Raw genomic sequence first — 23,368 nt, forward strand, 5'->3', positions numbered from 1 at the left:
GATCTCAGTGCTCTTTGGGAGTCATACATGTTGAGGAGTTCGTTGAAATAACTAGGCGTCATATTATTTAAAACTTTAAAAGTAAGTACACGAATCTTAAAATCAATACGATATTTTACAGGGAGCCAGTATAAATTTGCTAAAACTGGAGTGATGTGTTCCTACATTCTAACACCTGTTAAAAGACGTGCAGCAGCATTTTGGACTAACTGCAAGCGATGAAGAGGTGAGTGTTGAAGACCCAAATAGAGAGAATTGCAGTAGTCCAGTCTAGAGGTGATGAAGGCATGAATAAGTGTTTCTAGGTCTCTTAGGAAGATAAGGCTTAGCTTTGGCAATTTCACGTAACTGATAAAAACTTGTTTTCACAACTGTGGACACTTGCTTCTCTAATTTAGAGGAGCTATCTAAAAACACTCTGAGATTCCTTACAGTGTGAGAAAGATGAGAAGCAAGAGGACTGAGGGTATCAGTTAACTTGTTCAAAGGGGCATGAGTTCCAAAAACCATAACTTCAGTCATATTTTCATTTAGTGTAAGAAAATTCTGTGTTAACCAGTCTTTAACATCATGTAAACAGTTAAGCAAAGGCTGCAGTGGGACAAAGACACCCAGTTTCAAAGGGAAGTAAATTTGGATGTCATGAGCATAACAATGAAAGGGAATGTTGTATTTCCTAAAAATAGATCCCAAAGGCAGCATGTATAAGGAGAACAGAGTTGGACCCAAAACAGACCCCTGTGGCACACCACAACACATAGGGGCGGAGGAAGAGGAGTATTGCCCAATTTTAATAGAAAATGACCTCTCCGATAAATATGATTTAAAACAAGATAAAACCGTGCCTTTTAGACCAACTACGTGTTCAACTGTGTCAAAGGCGGCAGTCAAATCTAAAAGGAGTAAAACAACAGAGCAACCTTAGTCTACAGTTAAAAGAAGATCATTAAAAACTCGTAAAAGCGCAGTCTCAGTACTGTGACAAGATTTAAAACCAGACTGGAACACTTCACAAATGCCACGAGTGTGTAAAAAGGTCTGAAGTTGCTTGAAAACAACTTTTTCCAAAATTTTGGACATAAAAGACAGTTTAGAAATTGGCCTGAAGTTAGAAAGCACATTTGGATCAAGATTTTTCTTCTTAATAATGGGTTGCACAACAGCATGTTTGAAAACAGCTGGTACACAACCTGATGACACTGAAGTATTTAAAATAAAATACCAGGCCCAATGACATGAAGAATATCTTGTGGGGAATTAGACTGTCTTAAGTGATCAAGTACTTCCTTCAATGCAGAAAAGGTTAAAAACTGCTGAAAAACAACCGAGGTGGATCTAGGTCTAACACTTTTTTCCATTTTTTCTCTGCACATCGGCGTTTGCGTCTGAGAGCGCAGGTGGTTTCATTCAGCCAAGCGGGTGGTTTTATCAGACCTACATTGCACAAAATAGGTTTCGATAATTAAATAAAATATACTAATTTGTTTGAGTTTTATTCAATATAAAGGGTTACTGTCAGTTGCCAGTTCTTGGATTCCTTATATTTGTACAGTCAATCAAAAGGCATTTAAATGCACACTTGATGAATACCACTGACACAGAAATAAATAAATGTATTTTCCTACTATTTTAGTTAATTTCTATAGTTAGCATCTATCTATCTATCTATCTATCTATCTATCTATCTATCTATCTATCTATCTATCTATCTATCTATCTATCTATCTATCTATCTATCTATCTATCTATCTATCTATCTATCTATCTATCTATCTATCTATCTATCTATCTATCGACTTATTTTTACAAATGAAGTGCAGCTTATATGGGTTGTGAACTTTCTTAGAATAAATCCTTGAGATTATATAATAACCCAGTTAATATCAGGTCATTTGGGAATCTTTTATTGAGCCTTAGGTTGCAAAGCATTTTTTAACAGTCAAAGAAATTTTCAAACATGCTATCAGCATTTGAAATATAAAACTGGCAGAGAAAGGTGCTTATCTGGGGTGGACATATTACCATTAGCAGCACATTAACTTATCTCTTTCTGCAGAGCATGGGCTACAACGTCACTGAGCCTCACCGCTTTCCTTGTTTTGGTCCTGCAAGAAATTAAGTTTACTACATGTGTTGCTATCTACTCTCAAGCTATAAGTAACACATGTTTAAATACTTAAATTCTCCCATTATTAGGCTACACAAAACTGCCTGATTACATCAACCCCAAGGTGCTGAGGACCTGTGCTAGCCAGCTGCCTGTGATCCTGAGTCACATTTACAGCCAAAGTTTGAAACAGGAGATGATATCAGTGTTAGGGAAAACATCCTGTCTAGTTCCTGTACCAAAAACCTCAACACTATTAAGAATTTAAAGCCTACTGACCACTTGCCATTACATCATATTTAATGAAGATTGTCGAGAGATAAGTACTGTCCAACATGAAAACATCTCGTGACCCTCTGCAGTTCGCATACAGAAGCTACCAGAAATATTAACAAACATGTCCACCATCTCCTGGATTAATGATTACCTGATACATGTAGACAAACTGCAATTTGGGAGACTGGACGGTACAGTACAGGAGCTCCAAAGGGAACTGTGTCATCTCCATTTGTGCTCACCTTGTACACCTGAGGCTTTCAGTACAATTGTGGTCAATGCAATCTACAGAAATACTCTGACAATTCTGAGGTTGTTGGTTGTATTAGTTGTGGGTGGGAAGAGGAGCACAGAGCACTACTGGGTGACTGGACTGGCCTGGGAGGATTCATCTGCTTCCAAATGTGAATAAGACCAGAGCGACTGTGATCAACTTCAGAGGAAAGAGGACAACTGACCCATGTCTATCCTGGGATAGGATGCTGATGTGGTGGAGGAGTACAAATACAGAGGCATCCATATCAACAACAGGTTGAACTGGAAGACCAACACAGAAGCTGTATCCAAAAAGAGGATGAGCAAGCTCTACTTCCTAATGAAGAGAGCAAAATGAGAGTAAAATCATGGGGATTTTCCATCAGCCAGTTGTAGTGAGCACAATGTACTTTGCTGTGGTGTGCTGGAGAAGAAGCGTCAGAGCTGGTGACTTGGATGTTGTAAATGAATGTATTTTTTTAAGCAGGCTTCTGTAATACAGAATAAATATGATACGAGTATTTCACTCACTGTTAGGAAAGTGGTTTTAAGATTTGATGGTACATTTTCCACTGAATTGTCAAGGAACTGAAGGTAAAGCTTGAAAACTCACAGGTGGTCTCAGTGGCCACAATTTTTAATATTTAATTCAGCATCTTCACAATTTTGATCACATGTTGTGAATTACATCAAGGCTCAAACTTGAGACCCCAGCCACTAAACGCAGGCTCTAAGAGGAGATGGGATCACCACTGTTGCCTGCTTCACCTTGAGATGAGGCCAAACGTGGATCCGTTTCCTCTCCAAAATATGTTGTCCTCTGGGCCTCCCTATACATATGAACACACACATATATACACATGGCTCTCATTTGACAAAGTAAAACAGAACCAGACAGAAAATTACTCATAACCTTCAAGGCTTATCTGAACTGATGGTATAAGGCTAGGCAGTAGTGTATGCTGCACATATTTTAAAGCCCCTTGAGGCAAAATTATGACTTTATGCAGTATAAATAAAACTGACTGTGTGTGTGTGTGTGTGTGTGTGTGTGTGTGTGTGTGTGTGTGTGTGTGTGTGTGTGTGTGTGTGTGTGTGTGTTTCAATGTATATCTATTTTTATCACCTAGACTCATGGACAGGGAACATGTTGCTCTCAGGGGCATCAGAGGTGACTGGTTCCTCTTGTTGCTGGGACTGAATGTGGCTTTGCTGCTGGGACCCACTCTCATCAGTCTGAAAAACATTTTGGTGGCAATGTTGGTCGTTACTTTTGCTGAGAAGATTGATCCAACTTTCATATTTGTCAGTTTACGATGACATTTGTCAAGCTGTCTCTATTGCTGGAATAGCAGTATCGAGCTTCTGGACCCTAATTTATTCATATTTAGGCTCTTTATCAGCTTTATCAGGTGACATTTATTAGATTAGAGACAGATAGTGACACACACATTACATTTATTAGAATATTCATAGAATTGAAAATCTGTTCAAGTTCTACATACGTAAAGTACCTGGACAGAGGTTGAGACGTGTGTCTTGGCCTGCATGCTGCCTCGTTTGTGGAGTTCCAGCAGTGTGTCATACTCACTCTTTAACTGATCAAAGTCATCCTGGAGTGTCTTCAACTTCACAATAAAAAGAAAAAAAAGTCACCAAAGACTGTTGAGATGTTAAGTCATGAAGTCTATATATAGTATCCAGCATGAGATACCTGAAGCTCGGTGCGTTGGTGTTTCTGTTCAAGGGCGTCCCAGTCACACTGGGGCACAACACCCCAGTACTCTGCGTTCATTCTGTTCAGTTCCTCCTGGGCTTTCCTCAGGTCTTCTCGACACACCTTTAGAGCGAGCTGCAGTTCCACAGGATCCTTCCAATCTAAATGGAAACACATGTAAGAGCATGACACACTTCCCTATAGACATTTATATTTTATAAACATAAAAACATATGTTTTGCTGAGCTCTAGAGGTTACTGTACTTGGGTTTTTCAAATATAGATAATGTTGGGCCTTTTCCATCAAAGAGGTTTTCAAACTTTTTCTGGCATGCCCCACACCAGAAGCTGATCACACGCTACCATCTTTTATCAATTATTTAATAATAATAATACAAAAAGTTGGAAAGTAGTGAAATAAAACTCAAACGAACAGAATTTGCAAACTACTTCTGCAATTTTTTCAATCTCAAAAATAATCTTTTTTATGGAGTTTAACTTTAACTTTCAAATGCAAAATATGGAGTTTAACACAGTTACTTACAGAGTTATTCTCCATTACTACTATAGTTACAGAGAGTCTCTAGTGAGTCACTGGAAATGTTTCCTAAGGAATACCATCCAATAAAGATACTGACAGTTTCAACGTTTAAACAAATTATTATTTTCAGTATCACTTAAAGGGTATCAATTGTTTTTCCTTTAATTCCATCGTACATATATTGTTGCTATGGTGACTCCTCATATTAACCTTCAAATCATTTGGTCAGCGTGTGAGAAAGTAATCCCTTTGATAAATAAAATAAAATAAATTAATTAATTAATCCCAATAAAGAATATGTTATATTGTCTTAAAACCATACATGTTTATTTTGGGAAGAAATCACATCTAAATTCACATTTTAAAAAAAAAGGACCTTAAGTTATTTTCAGTTCACTGTTAACTAGTTAAAGATGTAATAGATGTTGTTATACCTGTACTTTTGTCTGCAGAACGCTGCTCCTTCACACTACTTCTTGTCATGTCATTGAGCTGCCAAATCAGCAACCTGCGAGCATCACGCTCCTCCCGGTACTGCAGATACTGGTCAGACAGTTCTGACTGCAGATGATCCACCTTAAGAGGAACAACAGGCAATGGGGTGACTGATACGATAATTGATGGATGCATTTCCTTTATGCGCAGGGTTGTGTGTATGCTTTCATGCCCTTAAGCTTTTATGCTTTCATAAAAGCTTTCATGGCCTTAAAAGTCACATGTCTTGATGCATTCTCAATCATCCAGATAAATAAATCTCCAAAAGTTGATTCTGTTCATCTAGACGTAGCGTTTTCACTGGGAGAAACGTTTTGTCACTCATCCAAGTGACTAAAAGTCACATGATTAATTAAACAAAAATAAAATTAAAAGTATGCCATTTACCACTGCCTGCACTGTCTTCTCTCTCTTTCTCATGGCTTCAATCTCCTCCTTTAGCTTCTGCTTCTCCATTTTCAAGGCAGCAATCTCAGCCTGCTCCTCTGCCCAGCGAGCTTGAATCTTTCTGTCACATTCCTCTGTCACCAGCCTCAGATGGGACTGCAGTGGTTCCAGCTTTTTGATTTGTTCTCCCTGATGAACTGAAAAGATGTATACAATGCATGCATTACAACAAATAATCAACTCCCTGATATAAAGTCTTTATACAAAGAAAAGCTAACCTCTACAAACTTCATCTTTTTACTGAATAGACAATTAGTTTTAACTAGGTGAGAATAACATGTTGAAACCAACTCTTTCTATGCTACAATAGAACTTATCATTTTACTGCCTACACAAACTGCTAGGACCTTTTAGAAGGCTATTGGAATCTAGTGGAATCCTTTCCACTAATTTTATTAACTTCTTAACCCAGATTTGCTCTCACAAATGCTGAGTTGAATCCTTAACAAACAACAAAGAAAAGTGTATGACTATGTATAGGATGATTTAGAAGAAAACACTCAAAAGTGAATGGCAAAGAGACAGAATAGTACCTGGAGAAGACTCAAAATTATTAATATAGTTACTGAATATTAAAGTCACAAAGTTTTGAGAAATTAATTCAGAATAATACATTTTTTTTACAAAGAAATATATTGCCTTACTTTGCAAGGCTGGATGGAACCACGCTGGTTGCTGTGTATTATGACTGCAAGAAAGGGCTAATCAAATTATATTTTTCTGTCTCTAAAGAGATATCTACATTGTTGTTACTATTATACACCCTCTCTTTGCATGTTCATTTGAACCAATAAATTTAGTTTGATGTAAGACATTTACCACTTAGATGTGAGAGAATATTGATATTTATGTATTGTAAATATAAAACTTTAATTTATTTAATTCTATACCCAAAGGTTTTATTTTTCTGTTTTTCCCAAAAACGTTGTGGGACGCCATTTCTAATCTGCTTCAAAACCTTGTCAAATCTGTTATAAATTGTTTTTTTAAATAGCATTTTTATAAAATCTATACAAATCAGACTAGCTTTCTCACTGACCAAAGGTGTTTTCATATTCCTTTTTAATGGCAGACAGAAGGGGTTGGTAAGTTTTGAAGGCAGTGATGAAACATTCAAATGCATTGCGGTAGACCTGTAGGCAAAGTAGAGTAAGATTGTAAGTACTTAGACTGCAGCAAGAAAATACGTATATATCTTCTAAACATAAATACAATCAACAAAAACATTTCACCTGAAGTTTCAGCTCCTGAAATTTTGGCTCATGTGGGTCGATAGTATGAAGCTCCTTGCTCACATAGTTCTCCAGCTGCATCAGAAGTTGTGGCTTTCTGTTTGGGCCTGCATAAAAGTAACTGCCTCCTGTCCAGCACTACATGATTGGTCACACAAAAGCACACACAGTACTGTGAAAGGAACTTTCCTGTGACACTGAAAGATAAAGTTTATAAAGATGCCATGAAGTTCTTAGATGATCTTTATACCAATTAAAAGACTTTAGATGTTGGCAGGACAAAGTCAGATTGCTGTTTGTGTAATGTTACCTGATTTACGTACCTTTCTCGTTGCACATGGTTGGACAGATACACCACCAGCACTTTCCTCTTCATGTCCTTCCTCTGATGTCTGGGCTGTGTAACTTTGTAGATTGTATTCATATGTAAGTCTAATATGCAAACAACAAAGTCAGTCTGCCTTAAACGTACTTTAAATAAGCTTTGAAATACAAATGTATTTATACATAAAAACAAACGTAGCATGATTTTTGGTGTAAATGGAAGTCATTTCATCACTTGCCTTGTTTTTTGTGACGGTGTTAGAGGTGGAAATTTTATATCTTTGTTTGGTGACATTTATAGCTTTGATATAAGGGGTAGACAATAACAAACACTTAGCCCGTTTGAAACTGTTGTATTTCGTCAGTTTAACTCAATGAGATCGGCTTTAGCGTCGCACAGCACAACATTTGAAGCAGGGTTTCCATGGTAACGACGACTGACTACGCAACAAGACCCCACGTAGTTGCCCGGTGTGCGCCTAACTAATTTTCAAAATGGCAATGATTTTATCTGCTCAACTCAATCATTAACTTTGATATATAATAACTAATATATGGTAACGTGTTTTATAAAGGCTATTTCACATATCTGCTATATTAATTACAATATAATAAAACTTAGTAAACAACACAGTGTTTTTATGAACAGGCACATATTTCGCCGAGGAAATAACACTGCTATTAATACTGTAAAAATACCCTTTAACTTACAAATAAATACAAGTTTTACCATGTAAAGTTCAAATTTAAATTATATAACGTTCTGAAAACGTATGTAAGTTTAACAGACGAAAACTACATTTCCTAGCCCCTATCTCACTGGAAGGCCCTAAACCCGTCTAACAGTAGTGGAACTCTGTAGTCATTTCTAGTGACATTAGCATAAAAGCGAGCGTGCAGCTGAACTACAGTACCCATACGACACTATTTCAGCCTACAGTACATTCTGCTGCTTATCCGGGGATGTCACACCGCTGCTATTTTCTCCCCTCAGTCCCTCTCACTCTCAGCCTACAGCTCCAGCGGACTGACACTGGGCTTTGGATAGAAAGAAACGAACAATAAGATACAAAAACAGGAGGCCAAAAAAAATGACAGAGCTCGGAGCGGGAAGCCTGCCGCTGGGAGATCCTGCTTTTAATTACCAGGAGCACGAGCTTAACGAGAGGCTGAAGCGGCTTTACCCGGCTGTAAACGAGGAAGAGACCCCTTTACCCCGATCCTGGAGCCCCAAGGATAAATACAGCTACATTGGGCTGTCACAGAACAACCTACGGGTCCATTACAAAGGTTAGAGACCTGCCTCATCACTGATGGGCCTAAGTGTGTAGTCAAAACAGCAGTTCAAATCTGTCTGTGTTGTTGCCGAAGGGGGGGGGGGTCTCTCTCTCTCTCTCACACACACACACACACATACACACTCAGTATGCGATTATGTTGACTGTGTATGTGCGTGTGCAGTCCTGGTAAATCTAGTCTGAGCTGCCTCTCCTGTCCTGTAACCTTGCTTTGTTTCACGAATGAGCAGAGGAATGCCCAGATGGGTGACAGTGAACTCGCTAACCCTGGCCATCGGTCTCATTACCGTCACACTGAAATCTTCAATATCATGGCTCTTCTTTGTTTATTTACTGTTTATGACGTTACTGCTTTGGAGTAAACTCACTGCATCTGACGTTCTCCTCGCTTTGTACTGGAAGGGGACACTGGTAGCAGTAACGACGCATAGTTTATTGGCAAACCCCTGTCTAACTTACGGGAGCTTGCTAACAGAAAGCTGTTAACCAAACACATTACTTAGCCTTGTGGCTAACTAGCTAACGTTAGCCAACTTAGCTGTTCCTAATATTGAATTGAGGACAGTAGGTTCCGAGGTGGACACCAACAGAACTTGTTGTTTTCCAGTGCAGTATCAGTTGAAATATTAACGCTGTACAGTGCTATAGCAAACAGGATAAAATGGCATTGTTTTGTGTTTCTCATGTGATTTCAGAGCAGTGTTCTAGAAGTCTTTTCCAATCATTTTCCCGTCCACCTCCATTCAGATCTGCGTGCCCCGAGCCTAACAACAGTTTCAGGTCCAGTTTCTAGCAGGCAACAGAGGTGCTGCCGTGAGAGGAAGGCCTCTGCGCATTACATTAGGCCAAAATGCACCGTTCTGGTAATAAATCCGGAGTATCGACGGGCTCTGGCATTTTAACGTTAACAGCAACCAGACGGTTCAGTCAGTCTTTCATTCAGATGGATAAAAGCTGACAGCAGGGCTTTTAGCCGTCTCAATTTAGCAACCACCTATATCAAAACAAGGTGACATCCGTGTGACGGCTTCTGTGCTGTTCAGACAAACCTCCCCCCCCCCCCCACACACACACACACACACACACACACACACACACACACACACACACACACACACACACACACACACACACACACACACACACACACCAAAACAGGAAAACACTACAAGACTTTAATCACACACTGTGAAAAATCCCAATTGATAGGCTCCTTTGGGCCCCGTGTAGAAGGTGAGAGGATACAGGCAAGATGTGTAATTCAAAATTAAGGTTGTGTAATCCATTTTGTGAGGTTGATGGAGTGGTGGTCCTACAGTTTGGAAATAGCAGGGAGGGCCTCTTATTTGTAGACTCGGGCCTAATGCCAGATACAACCGCAGATCATTTAATGCATAATTGATCAGGTCCCTGCTGATGAGCAGTTGAATATGAGCTTCCATTCAGTTTATCTGTTATGTTGAGAATGTTGATTTACCTTTTGCTATAATCAGTGCTGTTAAGATAATTGTATTCTAGTCTAGAATTACCTAACAGCTCTGGCACTGGCTCAAAGTGGTGTATTGCTGAGGATGAGGGGGGGGGGGGGGGGGGGTTCTTGTTGAGGTTATGTTGGACATTGAGTCATTATGTTTATGAAAGGTGCACAGATTCAGTGACACTGCACTATTGTTAAGGCATGACATATAAATAGGTTTGTTCTGGAGTGTGTGAGATATTTTTTTCTGCTCCTGGTTGTTCCTGCTCTGTTCCCTCACCCTTGTGGTTTGGATGCTATTTTGACCAGCGTGCCAATTTTCTCTGTTCAAGGCCATGCAGTGTCTACCTAGTCCTGCTGCGCACTGACAGAGATTAATCCTCGCAGCCTCAGCAGCAAGATAGATACTTAAACAAACTTAATTACTTTGTACCAATAAATGCAGCAAATGGTGTTAATTTTTACACCTCTGCAGATGCAAAGATAATTTTATCATTAACTTAGAAATAAAGAGAGGGTTACAGTTGCATAGTAGGAATACATAGTAGGAATAAATCTAATGTTCTGTAACACACCCTATAGCGTTTTCTTTGCACTTTTACACACATAATAAATTCAGCTGCACCCTGATGAAAGACCAAGCTGTTGACTAAGGATTTTGTTGGAATACTAATTGTTTTGCTGTAGATTTATGTTTTATGACTTACAGTAATCACAATGTCAGTGTACCAAGCAAACTTTTAACTGAGCAAAACTTTTCGCAAGCAAATAGTTTAAAAAAAGTCAACTAATCATTTCTTTGACCTTTGAGAGAAGCACTTTAATATATACTGTGAATAACCATAACAAGACTGACGTGGAACTAAAGGAATAGTACGGGATTTCAAATTCACATACTTTACGAAATTTAGTTGAGCAAAAGGAAAGCATTTATCTAAATAGGATCATGATTTTTATTAGGGTTTCATTTATTTCAAACTGCAATCCATTTGTTTGAGCCATGTTGAAATTAAAGTGCACAAATAGAGAAACCTACAGGCTACACTAGATGCTGCTGCGGAATAGTCGCAACTAAGGCCTCAGTCATTCTCTGTTGTGTACAGACACCAAAAGCTGGAGTAGTAATTGCTGTTATACGTCTTTGAAATCAGATGATAATGACATTTACGTCACTTAGACCCCAGCGTACCTCCCCATTATTACATAAATGAACTGTGGTGTATCACATCTTTGGTAAGCTAAGTTCAGTTCCTCTAGCCACACCCAAGCCTGATTACTGCCACACCCATTTTCAATCAAGAAATCACTTAAATGGGACCTGCCTGACAAAGTGGAGTAGACCAAAATATCCTCAAAGGCCAGACATCATGCCACGATCCAAGGAAATTCAGGAACAAATGAGAAACAAAGTAATTAAGATCTATCAGTCTGGAAAAGGCTATAAACCCATTTCTAAAGCTTTAGATGTCCAACGTACCACAGTGAGAGCCATTATCCAAAAATGGTGAAAACATGAAACCGTGGTGAACCTTCGCAGGAGTGGCCAGCCGACCAAAATTACCCCAAGAGTGCAAGATCGACTTATTCAAGAGGTCACAAAAGAACCCAGAACAACATGCAAAGAACTGCAGGCCTCACTTGCCTCAGTTAAGGTCAGCGTTCACGACTCCACATTAAGGAAAGTGACTGGGCAAACATGGTCTGCATGGCGGGGTTCCAAGATGAAAACCACTGCTGAGCAAAAGGAACAAAAAGGCTCGTCTCAGTTTAGCCAGAAAACATTTTGAAGATCCCCAAGACATTTAGGAAAATTTGTGGACTGATGAGAAAAAACTTAAACTTTTTGGAAGTTGTGTGTCCCATTGCATCTAGTGTAAAAGTAACAGCATTTCTGAAAAGGAACATCATACCACCAGTAAAACAGGGTGGTGGTAGTGTGATGGTCTGGAGCTGTTTTGCTGCCTCAGGACCTGGAAGACTTACCGTGGTAAACTGAACCATGAATTCTGTTGTCTGCCAAAACATCCTGAAAGAGAATATCTGGCCATCTGTGTGACCTCAACCTGAAGCACACTTGGGTTTTGGAAGAGGTCAGTGATCCAAAACACTCCAAGTCCACCTCTAAATGGCTTAAGAAAAACAAAATGAAGGCTTTGGAGTGGCCTAGTCAAAGTCCTGACCTGAATCTGATTGAGATGTTGTGGCATGATCTTAAAAAGGCGGTTTATCATGGGAAACCCTCCAATGTGGCTGAATTAAGACAATTCTGCAAAGATGAGTGGGCCAAAATTCCTCCACAGTGCTGTAAAAGACTCCTTGGCCATTATTGCAAACACTTGATTGCAGTTTTTGCTGCTAAGTGTTATTAGGTTTAGAGGGCAATAACTTTTTCAAACTATTGTACACGAACAGGTGTGTGGCAACTACACCCATATGGAAAAGAAATAGAAAGAACTTATAAAAGACTTGCATAAGATGTGGCCTACTTCATATAGTGAATCATATAAGGCTTATATGATTTACTCATGAAAGTGGACACTTTCTCATTACTTTCATATATTGTTTTAGTAAGTATCCAAAACGTACAAGTTTCATTTATACAATTTTTCAAGGGATCTTATGTCTGGTTTCACTCTTGTATGCTTTTCATACAAGTTTCACATAAGACAGATGCAAACCTTATAAGATTTATATACATCTTTTCCATATGGGCATTCTTCCTTGAGCTTATTCCATAGTCACTCCTCACCACCCTGGTGTTATCCAGAGCCTCAAAAGCCTAAGATGACATTACTGTTTATAGTTTGGTTGTCTGCATAGGTGGATTTGTGCAGATTTTTGTGGAGGCATACACCCTGCATACTTTACTAGACAAAGGCCCTGAGTCCACTGTACAAGGACCTAATTGCTCATAATTGTCCGAAGAGCTGCTCCTACAGGACAACTTGAACTAGCAAAGTCTATTAAACACAGTGCAATTTTAGTGGAAAATCACAAGGAAAGTTACTGGAAGATACAGAAGGTAGAAATCTTAGATAAGAGTTCATTAAGGATACACTTCGCCGTCATTTTCAGAGGTTATTTGTTATTGCACTGTACATTTGTGCAGTGAGTCTACTAAAGGGTCTACTAAAGGTTTTATATTGTTTGGTTTATATATTTGGTTTATATTGTATTTGATCTGCATACTCAGGTATTTAAATACTTTTGACATATTTTGAACTGACACTTTTAAAGACAAATTTGTTGGTATTTTCAGAAAGACCTAATGGTTTGTTTTTTACATTTTGATTTAACTTTCGCTAATGCTGATTTTCTGATTCAACTCAGAGGTTGAAAATTTTCAATTGTCTTCTTACGACAGGTGACATGTAAATATTTACAGCACTGTTTAGTTATAAAATGAGCATAATAGCCTGCCAAGCATCATTATGTTACATGTTTCAGAACCTATATTATGCTAACTTTTGTTGCCATCACGATGAAGTCATGGTAATTGGAATTGGCCGAAGTGGTCCAAAATGAGTGCCATCATAATTTTTTTGAAATTTCCAAATGCACCATGAAAATTGGGACAGCTATGCTGCCCAAACTCTATGTATGACAGAGTTGGAGTTGGCTCTGGCTCAGGAGGTTTAGCAGGTTGAATAGCTGGCTTGTTGCCTCCTTTTACTCGTTGATGTATATTTCATTGAAGATCTCGGAATGCCGGCTGCTACCAGCCAGGAAGCCAAACACATTTATGGTAAATCTGCTTTGTCAGTGTGTGCTAGAAATTGTGCCACAAACCAATTTAAACTCTAATATTGTTTAGTTTTGGTTTATTGCCTAAGAAAGAAAGGTGTAAATTCTCTAACTGTAACAAAAGTAAAGTGAGTAAAGGAAATGTCATTTAGTCACCATCTAAACTTGGTTAAAAATGGATAGAAGATGTGTAATAAGACATACGGTAACTGAAAATAAGTGTGTATATATATATCACGATATGTGGTATTTTTTTTTATACTTTTGGTCATTATGCTTCAGTATGAAGTTGCATCTATATTGAAACTAGACACCTGTTGCTTTCAAACTAGAATTATTGTGATTTGAAAAAGTCTGAGTAAGTTCAATCCAGTGGTTCAGTAGCTTGTAGAACAACAATACCTTAAAGAATTGTTTCCTGTTTTAGTTCATTCTCTAATATCTAATATCAATTTCTAATATGTACAACACAAATGAATGCTCCAGACCAGCAAACTGCCAAAACATCTGCTTTCATAAAGATGTTCATGCTTAACGATTAGTTAAACCAGTTCATTTGAATAGCAGCACTTGGCTGCTACTTGATCTCCTAGTTCTTAGGGACCGTCAAGGTTGTACTTGGTTTTTCTGTAGAGTCATAACTGCCTGTTCTGGCCTTACTTTGGAGCTTTATATGACTGGAATACCACAGTCATGCTACTTTTTTAAAAATTTCTTTATCATAAATACAATTGTGAGATACAGAACTCAATTGTTAGGCTATAAACAAACTACACATCAATTGCATGACGTTCATATAAACACTACTAAGAACGTGTTTTTAGCGTGATCAGTTGGTGCTGAATTTCCCTGAAGTCTCTAGCCTTATTTAGCCATTTATGTGCTAACACATGTTCATGTAATACCTTCAGTTTACTTCTGTGTTTTAAGAAAAAAATGTGAAAATATTTAAAGCATCTCGTTATCATATTTGCAGCATCTAAACAAAAATCTGATCCAGAAAATGGAACCAGAAATGAAAAATCCTGTCTCATTTATGAATTTTTAAGACTCATTCCTGCAGCACACTAGGAAGGACGTGATCTAGATACAGGCTAAAATTTAGTTAGTTTCCTTCTCTGCTCATGCTCAGCTTCTCCACCAAGTTTTGTTAACTTTGACCTGCATAATCCCGCTGACAGAAAGGTAGATAAATCGCAATGAGAACATACCTCTGCCTCAGCTCTTATCTAGGCAGAAGACACATAATTAAAGTTCAGAGATTAATGTTTTCAAAGGTCACGTGGCCCTAACCTTTGTGCTGCATTCATGTATTGTCAGTAGAATGGTAACAATGTTGTTATCTCATAGTATATTTGTAGTATATTGCTAACTTAAGACAAACAGGTTATAGCATCTTTAATTTGAGATTTTATTTAACTTTAACTGTATGAGATTTTATCAGCATTCCCATCAGATGGGAAATAAAGTAACTTAAAAATCCTTAATATCACTGACTTGGAAAAATACCATTTCCAGATTTCCATTTATTATTAACTAGGCCATCATATCTCTTAGAGGCCACAGTGATGAAGTGCTGCTGTGTAGCATAATCTGCCTCAGGGAGACCAAAACAGAAGATACAAACCTTTTAGCACAAGTTCCAGGTGTATCTCTGCACACAAACAAGTAATATGTAGCCTTGTGCTGTATGGCCACATGCCCAAAGTGTTATATTCACTTTTGTTTTGACTGAAGTATTTTCTTAGTTTAGACACATTTGATAACCAATGTATTAGTCTATACCAGTCCAAAAAAATTTAGTTATTTTTTAGTAAGTTAAATAAAAGATGTAATCAAAGAGTCTGAACAGGAAAGCAGCTCTGAATTCATGTTTTTAATACCTAGCAAGGTCTGTAGCTTAGTAGTATCATAACTGAGTATATGGTGGCGGTGTTGTCAGCTAGGGTCTAATATAAATGGCATTAATTCCCTCATGAAGTCATATAAGAATTTTTGTACTTCCTCATACTATAAATAAATCCTCAAATGTTATTATGATGTTGACATAGTGATATGGACTCTGCTTCTTTTGACACTGTGAGGCATTTAGCAACGTGTTGCTTTGGTCTTTGTTGTGCTTGCTATTATTGAACAGATAGATTTTGCACTTTGCCTCTGCTAGTGGTCAAAAATACACCCTGGAGGCAGACTGCTGATATTCTAGTAAGCAATTAAGGCCACACAGTGCTGTGGGTGAAGAGGAACAGGACATTAACAGTTGCTCCTTGAACTCTTGTGGAAAGGTTTAAAGTCGCACAAGAGCAGAAATGTCTAATACTGCCAGGGCTTTAATATTAAATCACATGGCCTTTCATTCAAACTTTACAACACTGTTACACTCTAAGTTTCTTATCTAATACAAATAAAAAACCACAACGGCCTAATCAGCATGAATCAGCATGAATGCAGAATTATAAACCAGACATTTTGGTTAACGGTAGTAACCATCTCACATACCCATTTATGTAGTCCCAAAGAGACCTGCTGGCCTACTGAGGTCTAAAATTAGACTACTGGCTGACACACACACAAACACACACAGACACGCACAGGCACGCCAGTCACATGTGTAAACATGATAGAACATGCATAGTGGATTTGTGGGTCAAAAAAGATGCAAAAATGAGTGTTAGCGAATGTCCTGTCACTCTGTGCTTCCTAAAAAACACTAATGGGCTAGCATATGTGGATATTTTATATAGTGTTAATGTAATTCAGACTCTAACATGCTTTAGTTCATTATTAATTATGGCACTGTGATCTTTTAATAGTGTCATAGTCGCACCCTTATTAAAAAAAATATAAAACAAATATCATTAAAAGAGTTAGGATCACAGTTAAAGAGGTGTTGTTACTGTAAACCTATACAAGTGATGCTATACTAAGAGTATTTTACAGAGTATTTTTTGAAAAAATGAAAACACATCGAGCCAGTATATTTCTAACTTCCTGTTCTACTCTATAGTATGTATAACTTTATTTTAGTGACCACACTTAAGTCCCCCTCACACACAACAAACAGCAACAGCCTCAAGGTGTCTGCTGACAGCCAGCTGCTTCGTTTAAGGTTACAGCATGTCTACATTTCATGCACACACAGAGCTCTCAGTGACTTGTTATGTGTGGTGACAGGTGAGCTCAGTCAATGGTGCGATTACATGTAACAGAAAGAGATGCACATGCTTACTGTAGAGGCTAGATTGCAGTTATACAACAGTACTGAACATATTAGTCTCTCTCTCTCATGACCCGAGGGATTGCATAAGCAGCCATCTGAATATAGAATGACAGACAGTAATATGTGTTGTGCTCAAATCTAATTGGTCCAGACAAAATACATGAGCCCTGTGACCTCATTGTCTACATCTTTACCAGACTGTGTTAAATCAATGTCCTGTATAACCTATTCATAGAAAAGTCACCTTAACAAAAAGATGAATGTTATTTGAGAAATCCACGCGTATCTGAGCCTAATCTGAGCCTCACTGATCACTCAGCCTTGTGGTGCAAGCCCAACACAGCCTTGTGGAAATGTAGGGGGAATAAATAAGAAAACTGATGGCAGTTAGGTTAGTTATCAAACCTACAGCTGTTTCTGTTGCCATATTCAGATTAGATGAGCTTCTTCTGAAAAGCTGCCTTTGGTCTTCATCAAACATGTCTGCCGTTACTCTGGCCACACCACTCTATCTTTTGTCTGTTCAGAGCACATTATTGCAAAAGACCTGGGGCCAGATGCAGAAAGCTCTGTTTATATTACCAACCAAAACTGTGTGTATACACTAAGGCAGATATGCGCATACACATTCTTTTTTTTTTTTGTCATATTTATAGAGATGTGCCTATGCATTATCCAGTCCTCCTTCCACAGAAAAAAACCCCTTAATAAAAAGACGTTGAAAAGACATTGAAGAAAGCTTTGATGTCTGAAGAATGCTGAGATTAGGTTAAAAAGTTGAAGGTGAAAAGTCAGCTTCTGAGGCTGTTCAAAAGACATTTACAAAAAGACATCCTTTTACATCTAAATCCTTTAAAAGGTTTAAAAGTTATAAAGGGCGCTCTACTTCCACAGTGCCTCGGACAATCTACTGATTTGGTCACAAAAATAAACATAATTTGGTCAACTTTTAACAGGCCACGTTTCAACCAAATGTAGATGTAAACCAGTGTCTTTTTAAAGGCAATTTAGTCCATGGGCAATGTCCATGGATACCTGGTGTTTGGGGGTGGCCTTTTGTACACTTCTACCTAGTTATTTATCTACATTTGAAAACGTCATTTGCACTACTAGTTACTAGACTATATGTTAAGTTTAACATCTAGTCTAAGTTAAGTTTATTTGTCAGTGTGTTTGTCTCTAAATGTCAGGTTCTACTTTTTATGTGTTTTTTTTTCTTTTGACCAGATAGCAAATTTATGACTAATTAAACTATGTAAATACTAAGAATCCAGGTCAGTGCCATATCATGAGACTTTGGTAGACAATCAGGAGTCAAATGCAAGCCCAGTGTTTCTTTGTTTTTAAAGTCCTTTTGTATTAGGCTACCATGTTCTTCATGTACACCTTGTATTTCTCTTTTATCAGGTCATGGAAAGAACCACAAAGATGCAGCATCAGTGCGAGCCACACACCCAATCCCTGCTGCCTGTGGGATCTACTACTTTGAAGTCAAGATTGTCAGCAAAGGTCGAGATGGGTAAGCAGATGCAACTTTTAAAACCTTAGAGTTGGTGCCCTATGTTACCATGGTAACCTGACTTAGCGCCCCCCCTCGGGTCATTCATAACATGTTCAGTGTGCCCACGCAAAAATAAAATTGCAGTAACTTTGTGTATTTCCTGTTAGTTTTTATTATATTCTGACTTTGAAGCTTAGGTCCATGAGTCACTGCACTGGCTGTTTTCTGAGGATATTATCAGAGGAGTAGGGTTTTATATATGTGTGTATATGTAAAACCCTGCCTCTTATTGTTTCATTTTAAAGAAAAAAATAGCCAACTTTAATAACTTGAAATAAATTACATGAATTCGATTTTTAATTAACATTTAAACATTTAATTTGATGGTTATAAAAATAGTATTTTTTATGACAATCATTTGTAGCACTGGTGCAAAATTTGTCGGTAACAATGTCTTTGTTCCTTTTTGTCAGTTTTTTGCATTTACACCTGTTAACTTGGTTGTGCAAAGTTTTTTCCACCTTGAGTCTGTATCAAAACAGCAGTCTTTATATCAATTATCGTATTACTGTCCAAATCCTTTGTCACGACAGAGAGAGTTACATCAGTGGAAAATTTTGGGGTGTTTTTGTTCATCTGCTGTACCAGTGAAAATGGTAGCCAGCCTTAAAAGTACAGTTTTAGTAATCATCACTGTCATCTAATGTGAGGGACTACACCTGAAAATTGTAGATCTGTATGCTTATAGTCAAGATATTCTTCTTAGTTGCCCTAGAATTACAATAATTGGGTGTCATTTCCAGAATTAGGAAATATGGAACGTTTTGAGCCCAGACTGCCTCTTCATCATGGCCCTGTGGGAATTGATTATTTAATCAGAACGCACACACACACACACACACACACACACACACACACACACACACACACACACACACACACACACACACACACACACACACACACACACACACACAAGCCTGTTCAGCTATCTTAGTGAGGACCTTCATTGACATAATGGTTTCCCTAGCACCTTACCCTAACCATTAAAAATGAATGCCTAACCCTTACCCTAACCATAACCTAATTGTAACCCTGACACTAAAACCACATTTTGAGCCTCAAAAAGGCCTTCAAACTTGTGAGGACCGGTGAGTGTGTCCTCACAAGTGACTGTTGGTTCTCACAAGTATAGTAGAATGCAGATTTCGGTCCTCACAAAGATAGCTAGACAGGAACACACACACACACAGTTTCAAATTGATACATTTTTTTTAAAAGTACTAAGAGAAGTCTATTTCACCAAGCGTATCCTCCTAGATAAACTGGGTCTGGAATTGTTTGCTTCATTTTGGCAGCTAGAATAGGTAACGTTGTGCACTGTTGCTGAAAAAGTTGCCACATGGAATTTAACAGCAAGAAAGTTCCTCCAGTTTAGTTCTGTTATTACAGGACTCTTTGGAAGGACCTGAATGGCAAATTTACTTCTACATTATAAAACAGTCAAAGATGAACTCCATATGTAAATGAATATGCAAAGATCTTTATTGTCAAATGAGGCCATACCGCACAAAAGAGAGTCATTGCCTTTCAGCTAATTCAGTGATTGCTGAGGTTGCTGATGAGTAAGTGTTAGGTTAGTCTCTGCAATTATTTTGCCATGTGGTTAAATGTCTGGCTTTCAGATTCTCTTTTGTGACTTGATTGGAGCTGAAATACCTCTCCATTTAAAAAATTCAAATTGCACAGTAAACATTCCCTATTTCCAGTTAAACAGCTAGGCATACAAAAGAAGTGATGCAAAATATGTTTGTATGGCTTTCATTTTTAGGCAGCTAGAAGCTGCATGATGTGTCGTGGAATGCCACGGGAATAACATGTACTCTGTGTATACATTTCAAGTTACACCCATAAGCTAATAAGTCGTTTTGAAACTTAAAAATAAGCTCACATCTCGGGTCTCAGACAGTACTGAGAAAAAGCCATAAATTCAAGAATTTGAATTCATTAAAATTTCGTAGAGATATCTTGATTGTAATTTTCTTCTCCAAGTCCAGATTCGTATTAGTGTAATCTGAAAATACTCATTTTTATGATTCTAGTTTTCTTTGTGAGAACTGACAGCATATACAAACTTTTCTTCAATGCGATTTCCAGAATAAAAGAAATTATTGAACTTTCCATGCAGTAAATGTAATAAGTTACATTATCTTCTCTCACTGAGGCAACTTTGAAATATAAAGTGCTCTAACACTGGAAAGGGGATCAGATAATTAACTGAAAATGAGTTGCTGCTTATTTTACCAGATAACAGGATACTGGCTCTTTTACCTTTTTCACTCACTTTAATAATTTTAGTACCTTGACCCTTTGACTGCTAAGATGTGGATAGCTTTAGCTTGTTTTGTTGTTGTTGTTTTCCACACTGGTACCCTACGGACTCTACTTTGGCAGATTTTGTGTCTTCATTGACAGTAAAGAGCCTTCATGCTAACAATATGTTAGCATGTGGCTGTAAGTGTGCATGACTATTTGTCTTGAGAAATCAGAGGGTCACCTCCTGATCACTGATATGAGTCAATTCCAGTCCCTGGGCAGTTGATTGGTGTATCTCTACAGTTTTGTTGGGCTGCAGCCTATAAGTCGATGATTTGACTCATCAACTGGATCAAAGTTTTTGTTTACAACTTTTTAAATCAATCCAAACTGGTTTAAGCAGAAATCACATGGACTTCAATGCTCTTTAATCCGTCAGTTTGAATGAGGTGGCGTCATGTGTAGCAGAACTAAGCTGTGGATCTGTAGCTTTGGGTTGCTTCAAGCTGCTTACACTGAAACTAAATAGAATTCCAACTTTTTATTCACTGCCGTAGATGTAGATGAATTAAATCACTTTTACTGAAATGCTCTAGTGTAGCAGTTAGCCAATTGAATGACATAATGAAAATATTCTGAGAGAGTTCAGTGGTTTGTTTTGCAATTCACCATGAAAAGTCAGAGAATTTGGTGTTACAGTGACTCTTTAGCCTGTTGCATTTCATGTTTTTTCTTTATTTTTATGACTATTTACTAGGGCTGGGCGATATGACCCAAAATTCATATCTCGATATTTTTTAGCTGGATGGCGATATAAGATATATATCTCGATTTTTTTTTTTAAGCCATAAAATAAGAACAAAAAGAGAGTTCTTAGTCAAAGCTGTGTCCCAGATGTCACACAGGCACTTTTATTAACATACAGCACAGATGTACATGAAAAATTACTCAAAATTAAATTATGAGCATTTATTAAATAATAATGCTCCATAAATAAAAGAAAACAATTTTGTTTTTGTGCTAAACAAAGAGCTCACAATTGTGCAGTCAAAATGTAAACTAAAAGACGCTGAGCGTAATAACAAAGACAGACAGATTTCACAGCTGCTCTGTTCCCGAGTTTTACTGTGTGACTGATAGCCTGGAGTTTGAAATCCACTTCATAACCACGTCTCTTACAGGTGCCATTTATGGTCCTTATACACACACAATACGGTAATATTACGTTGAAGCACAGTACGTATCACTCCGCGAAGCTCCTCGGTAGCCGTAATGCCCCGACAATCTATCAAGCGGTGCAGCTCCGTAGCTTACCAAAGTCGTACTCAAACATTTTTTTGACAGATTGCTGAGCGCCGTGTACCACATAAAATCGGTTCGCGGCCATCAAGCACAACCAGAATTCATACATAAGGCGCGCTATCAACTTTTGAGAGAATGAAAGGATTTTAGGGTTAGCGCGGTTAGCTCGTTAGCACGTTGACGCCGTCCAGCCCCACGCATAGGGCGATGCGCAGTAACTCGTTAACGGAGATTTGCCATGTCCATGTTGTCGCTGCCTGCACGTGAAGCGATGGGGGAGGAGGGGGAGTTGTCTTCAGTGAAGGCGAGGCGGAGTAACGTTGCGTAGAGACAAAAGTGGACGAAAGACAGGCAAACTTGCGGCTCCACAACTATAATTATAACGTAACATAGACTATATCGATATAAAGGATATTGTCACATCTTATATCTCGTATAAAATTATATCGATATGTTTTAAAAACTCGATATATCGCCCAGCTCTACTATTTACATTGTAGATTCTCACTGAAGGCATTATAATGTAGTAAACAAAAAAACAACAACAACTCAATGTGAAATAACTCAAAGCATGTTTGATATTGTAGAGTCTTCTAAGTAGCGATCCTTTGCTTTGATTGCTGTTTTGCACACTCTTGGCATTTTGTTGATGAGCTTCATAAGGTAGTCAGCTGAAATGGTTTTCCAACAGTCTTGAAGGAGTTCCCAGAGATGCTGAGTATTTATTGACCCCTTTGCCTTCACTCCATCTCATCCCAAACTATCAGAGCACAAAGATCTGATTTGTACAGTCTCCTCTGAACAGTTGATGTAGAGATGAGTCTGCTACTCGAACTCTGTGTGGAAATTATCTGGGCTCTAATCTAAGGTGCTGTTAACTTGCGATTTCTGAGGCTGGTGACTCTGATGAATTTATCCTCAGCAGCAGAGGTGACTCTTGGTCTTCCTTTCCTGGGATGGTCCTCATGTGAGCCAATTTCGTCGTAGCGCTTTTTGGTTTTTGTGACTGCACTTGGGCACACGTTTGTTTTTTAGCAATTTTCCAAACTGACAGACCTTCAGTTCTTAAAGTAATAATGGCCTGTGGTTTCTGTTTTTTTAAATACCTTATTTTTG

General features: G+C 38.1%; 2 protein-coding genes across 4 annotated transcripts in view; one reads left to right on the forward strand and one right to left on the reverse strand.

The window, feature by feature from the left end:
* Nucleotides 1–3,242: 3,242 nt before the first annotated feature.
* On the reverse strand, nt 3,243–7,826 carry tsnaxip1 (translin-associated factor X interacting protein 1). Of its 3 annotated transcripts, none has more exons than XM_026172956.2 (10): nt 7,634–7,826; nt 7,394–7,475; nt 7,071–7,208; nt 6,878–6,971; nt 5,779–5,975; nt 5,331–5,472; nt 4,353–4,516; nt 4,153–4,266; nt 3,765–3,874; nt 3,243–3,468 (listed from the first exon to the last, which is right to left on the reverse strand). In XM_026172956.2, exons 1-10 carry the CDS (start codon nt 7,687–7,689, stop codon nt 3,369–3,371), a joined length of 1,197 nt encoding a protein of 398 aa, XP_026028741.2. In that variant the 5' UTR covers nt 7,690–7,826; the 3' UTR covers nt 3,243–3,368. The 3 variants fall into 3 exon arrangements, with proteins under 3 accessions (XP_026028741.2, XP_026028740.2, XP_080159563.1); XM_026172955.2 differs by having other exon boundaries at nt 7,394–7,502; XM_080303437.1 differs by lacking the exon at nt 7,634–7,826 and having other exon boundaries at nt 7,071–7,267; nt 7,394–7,501.
* Nucleotides 7,827–8,306: 480 nt separating this feature from the next.
* Nucleotides 8,307–23,368, forward strand: part of ranbp10 (RAN binding protein 10) — a 38,585-nt gene continuing 23,523 nt past the window's right edge. The window contains exons 1-2 of the mRNA XM_026172954.2: nt 8,307–8,684; nt 18,541–18,652. Coding sequence (XP_026028739.2) covers nt 8,486–8,684; nt 18,541–18,652 — 311 coding nt within the window. The 5' untranslated portion in view covers nt 8,307–8,485. The remainder of the gene's footprint in view (nt 8,685–18,540; nt 18,653–23,368) is intronic.

The sequence above is a fragment of the Astatotilapia calliptera genome, chromosome 7 (assembly GCF_964374335.1).
Source record: "Astatotilapia calliptera chromosome 7, fAstCal68.1, whole genome shotgun sequence".
Taxonomy (NCBI): Eukaryota; Metazoa; Chordata; class Actinopteri; order Cichliformes; family Cichlidae; genus Astatotilapia; species Astatotilapia calliptera.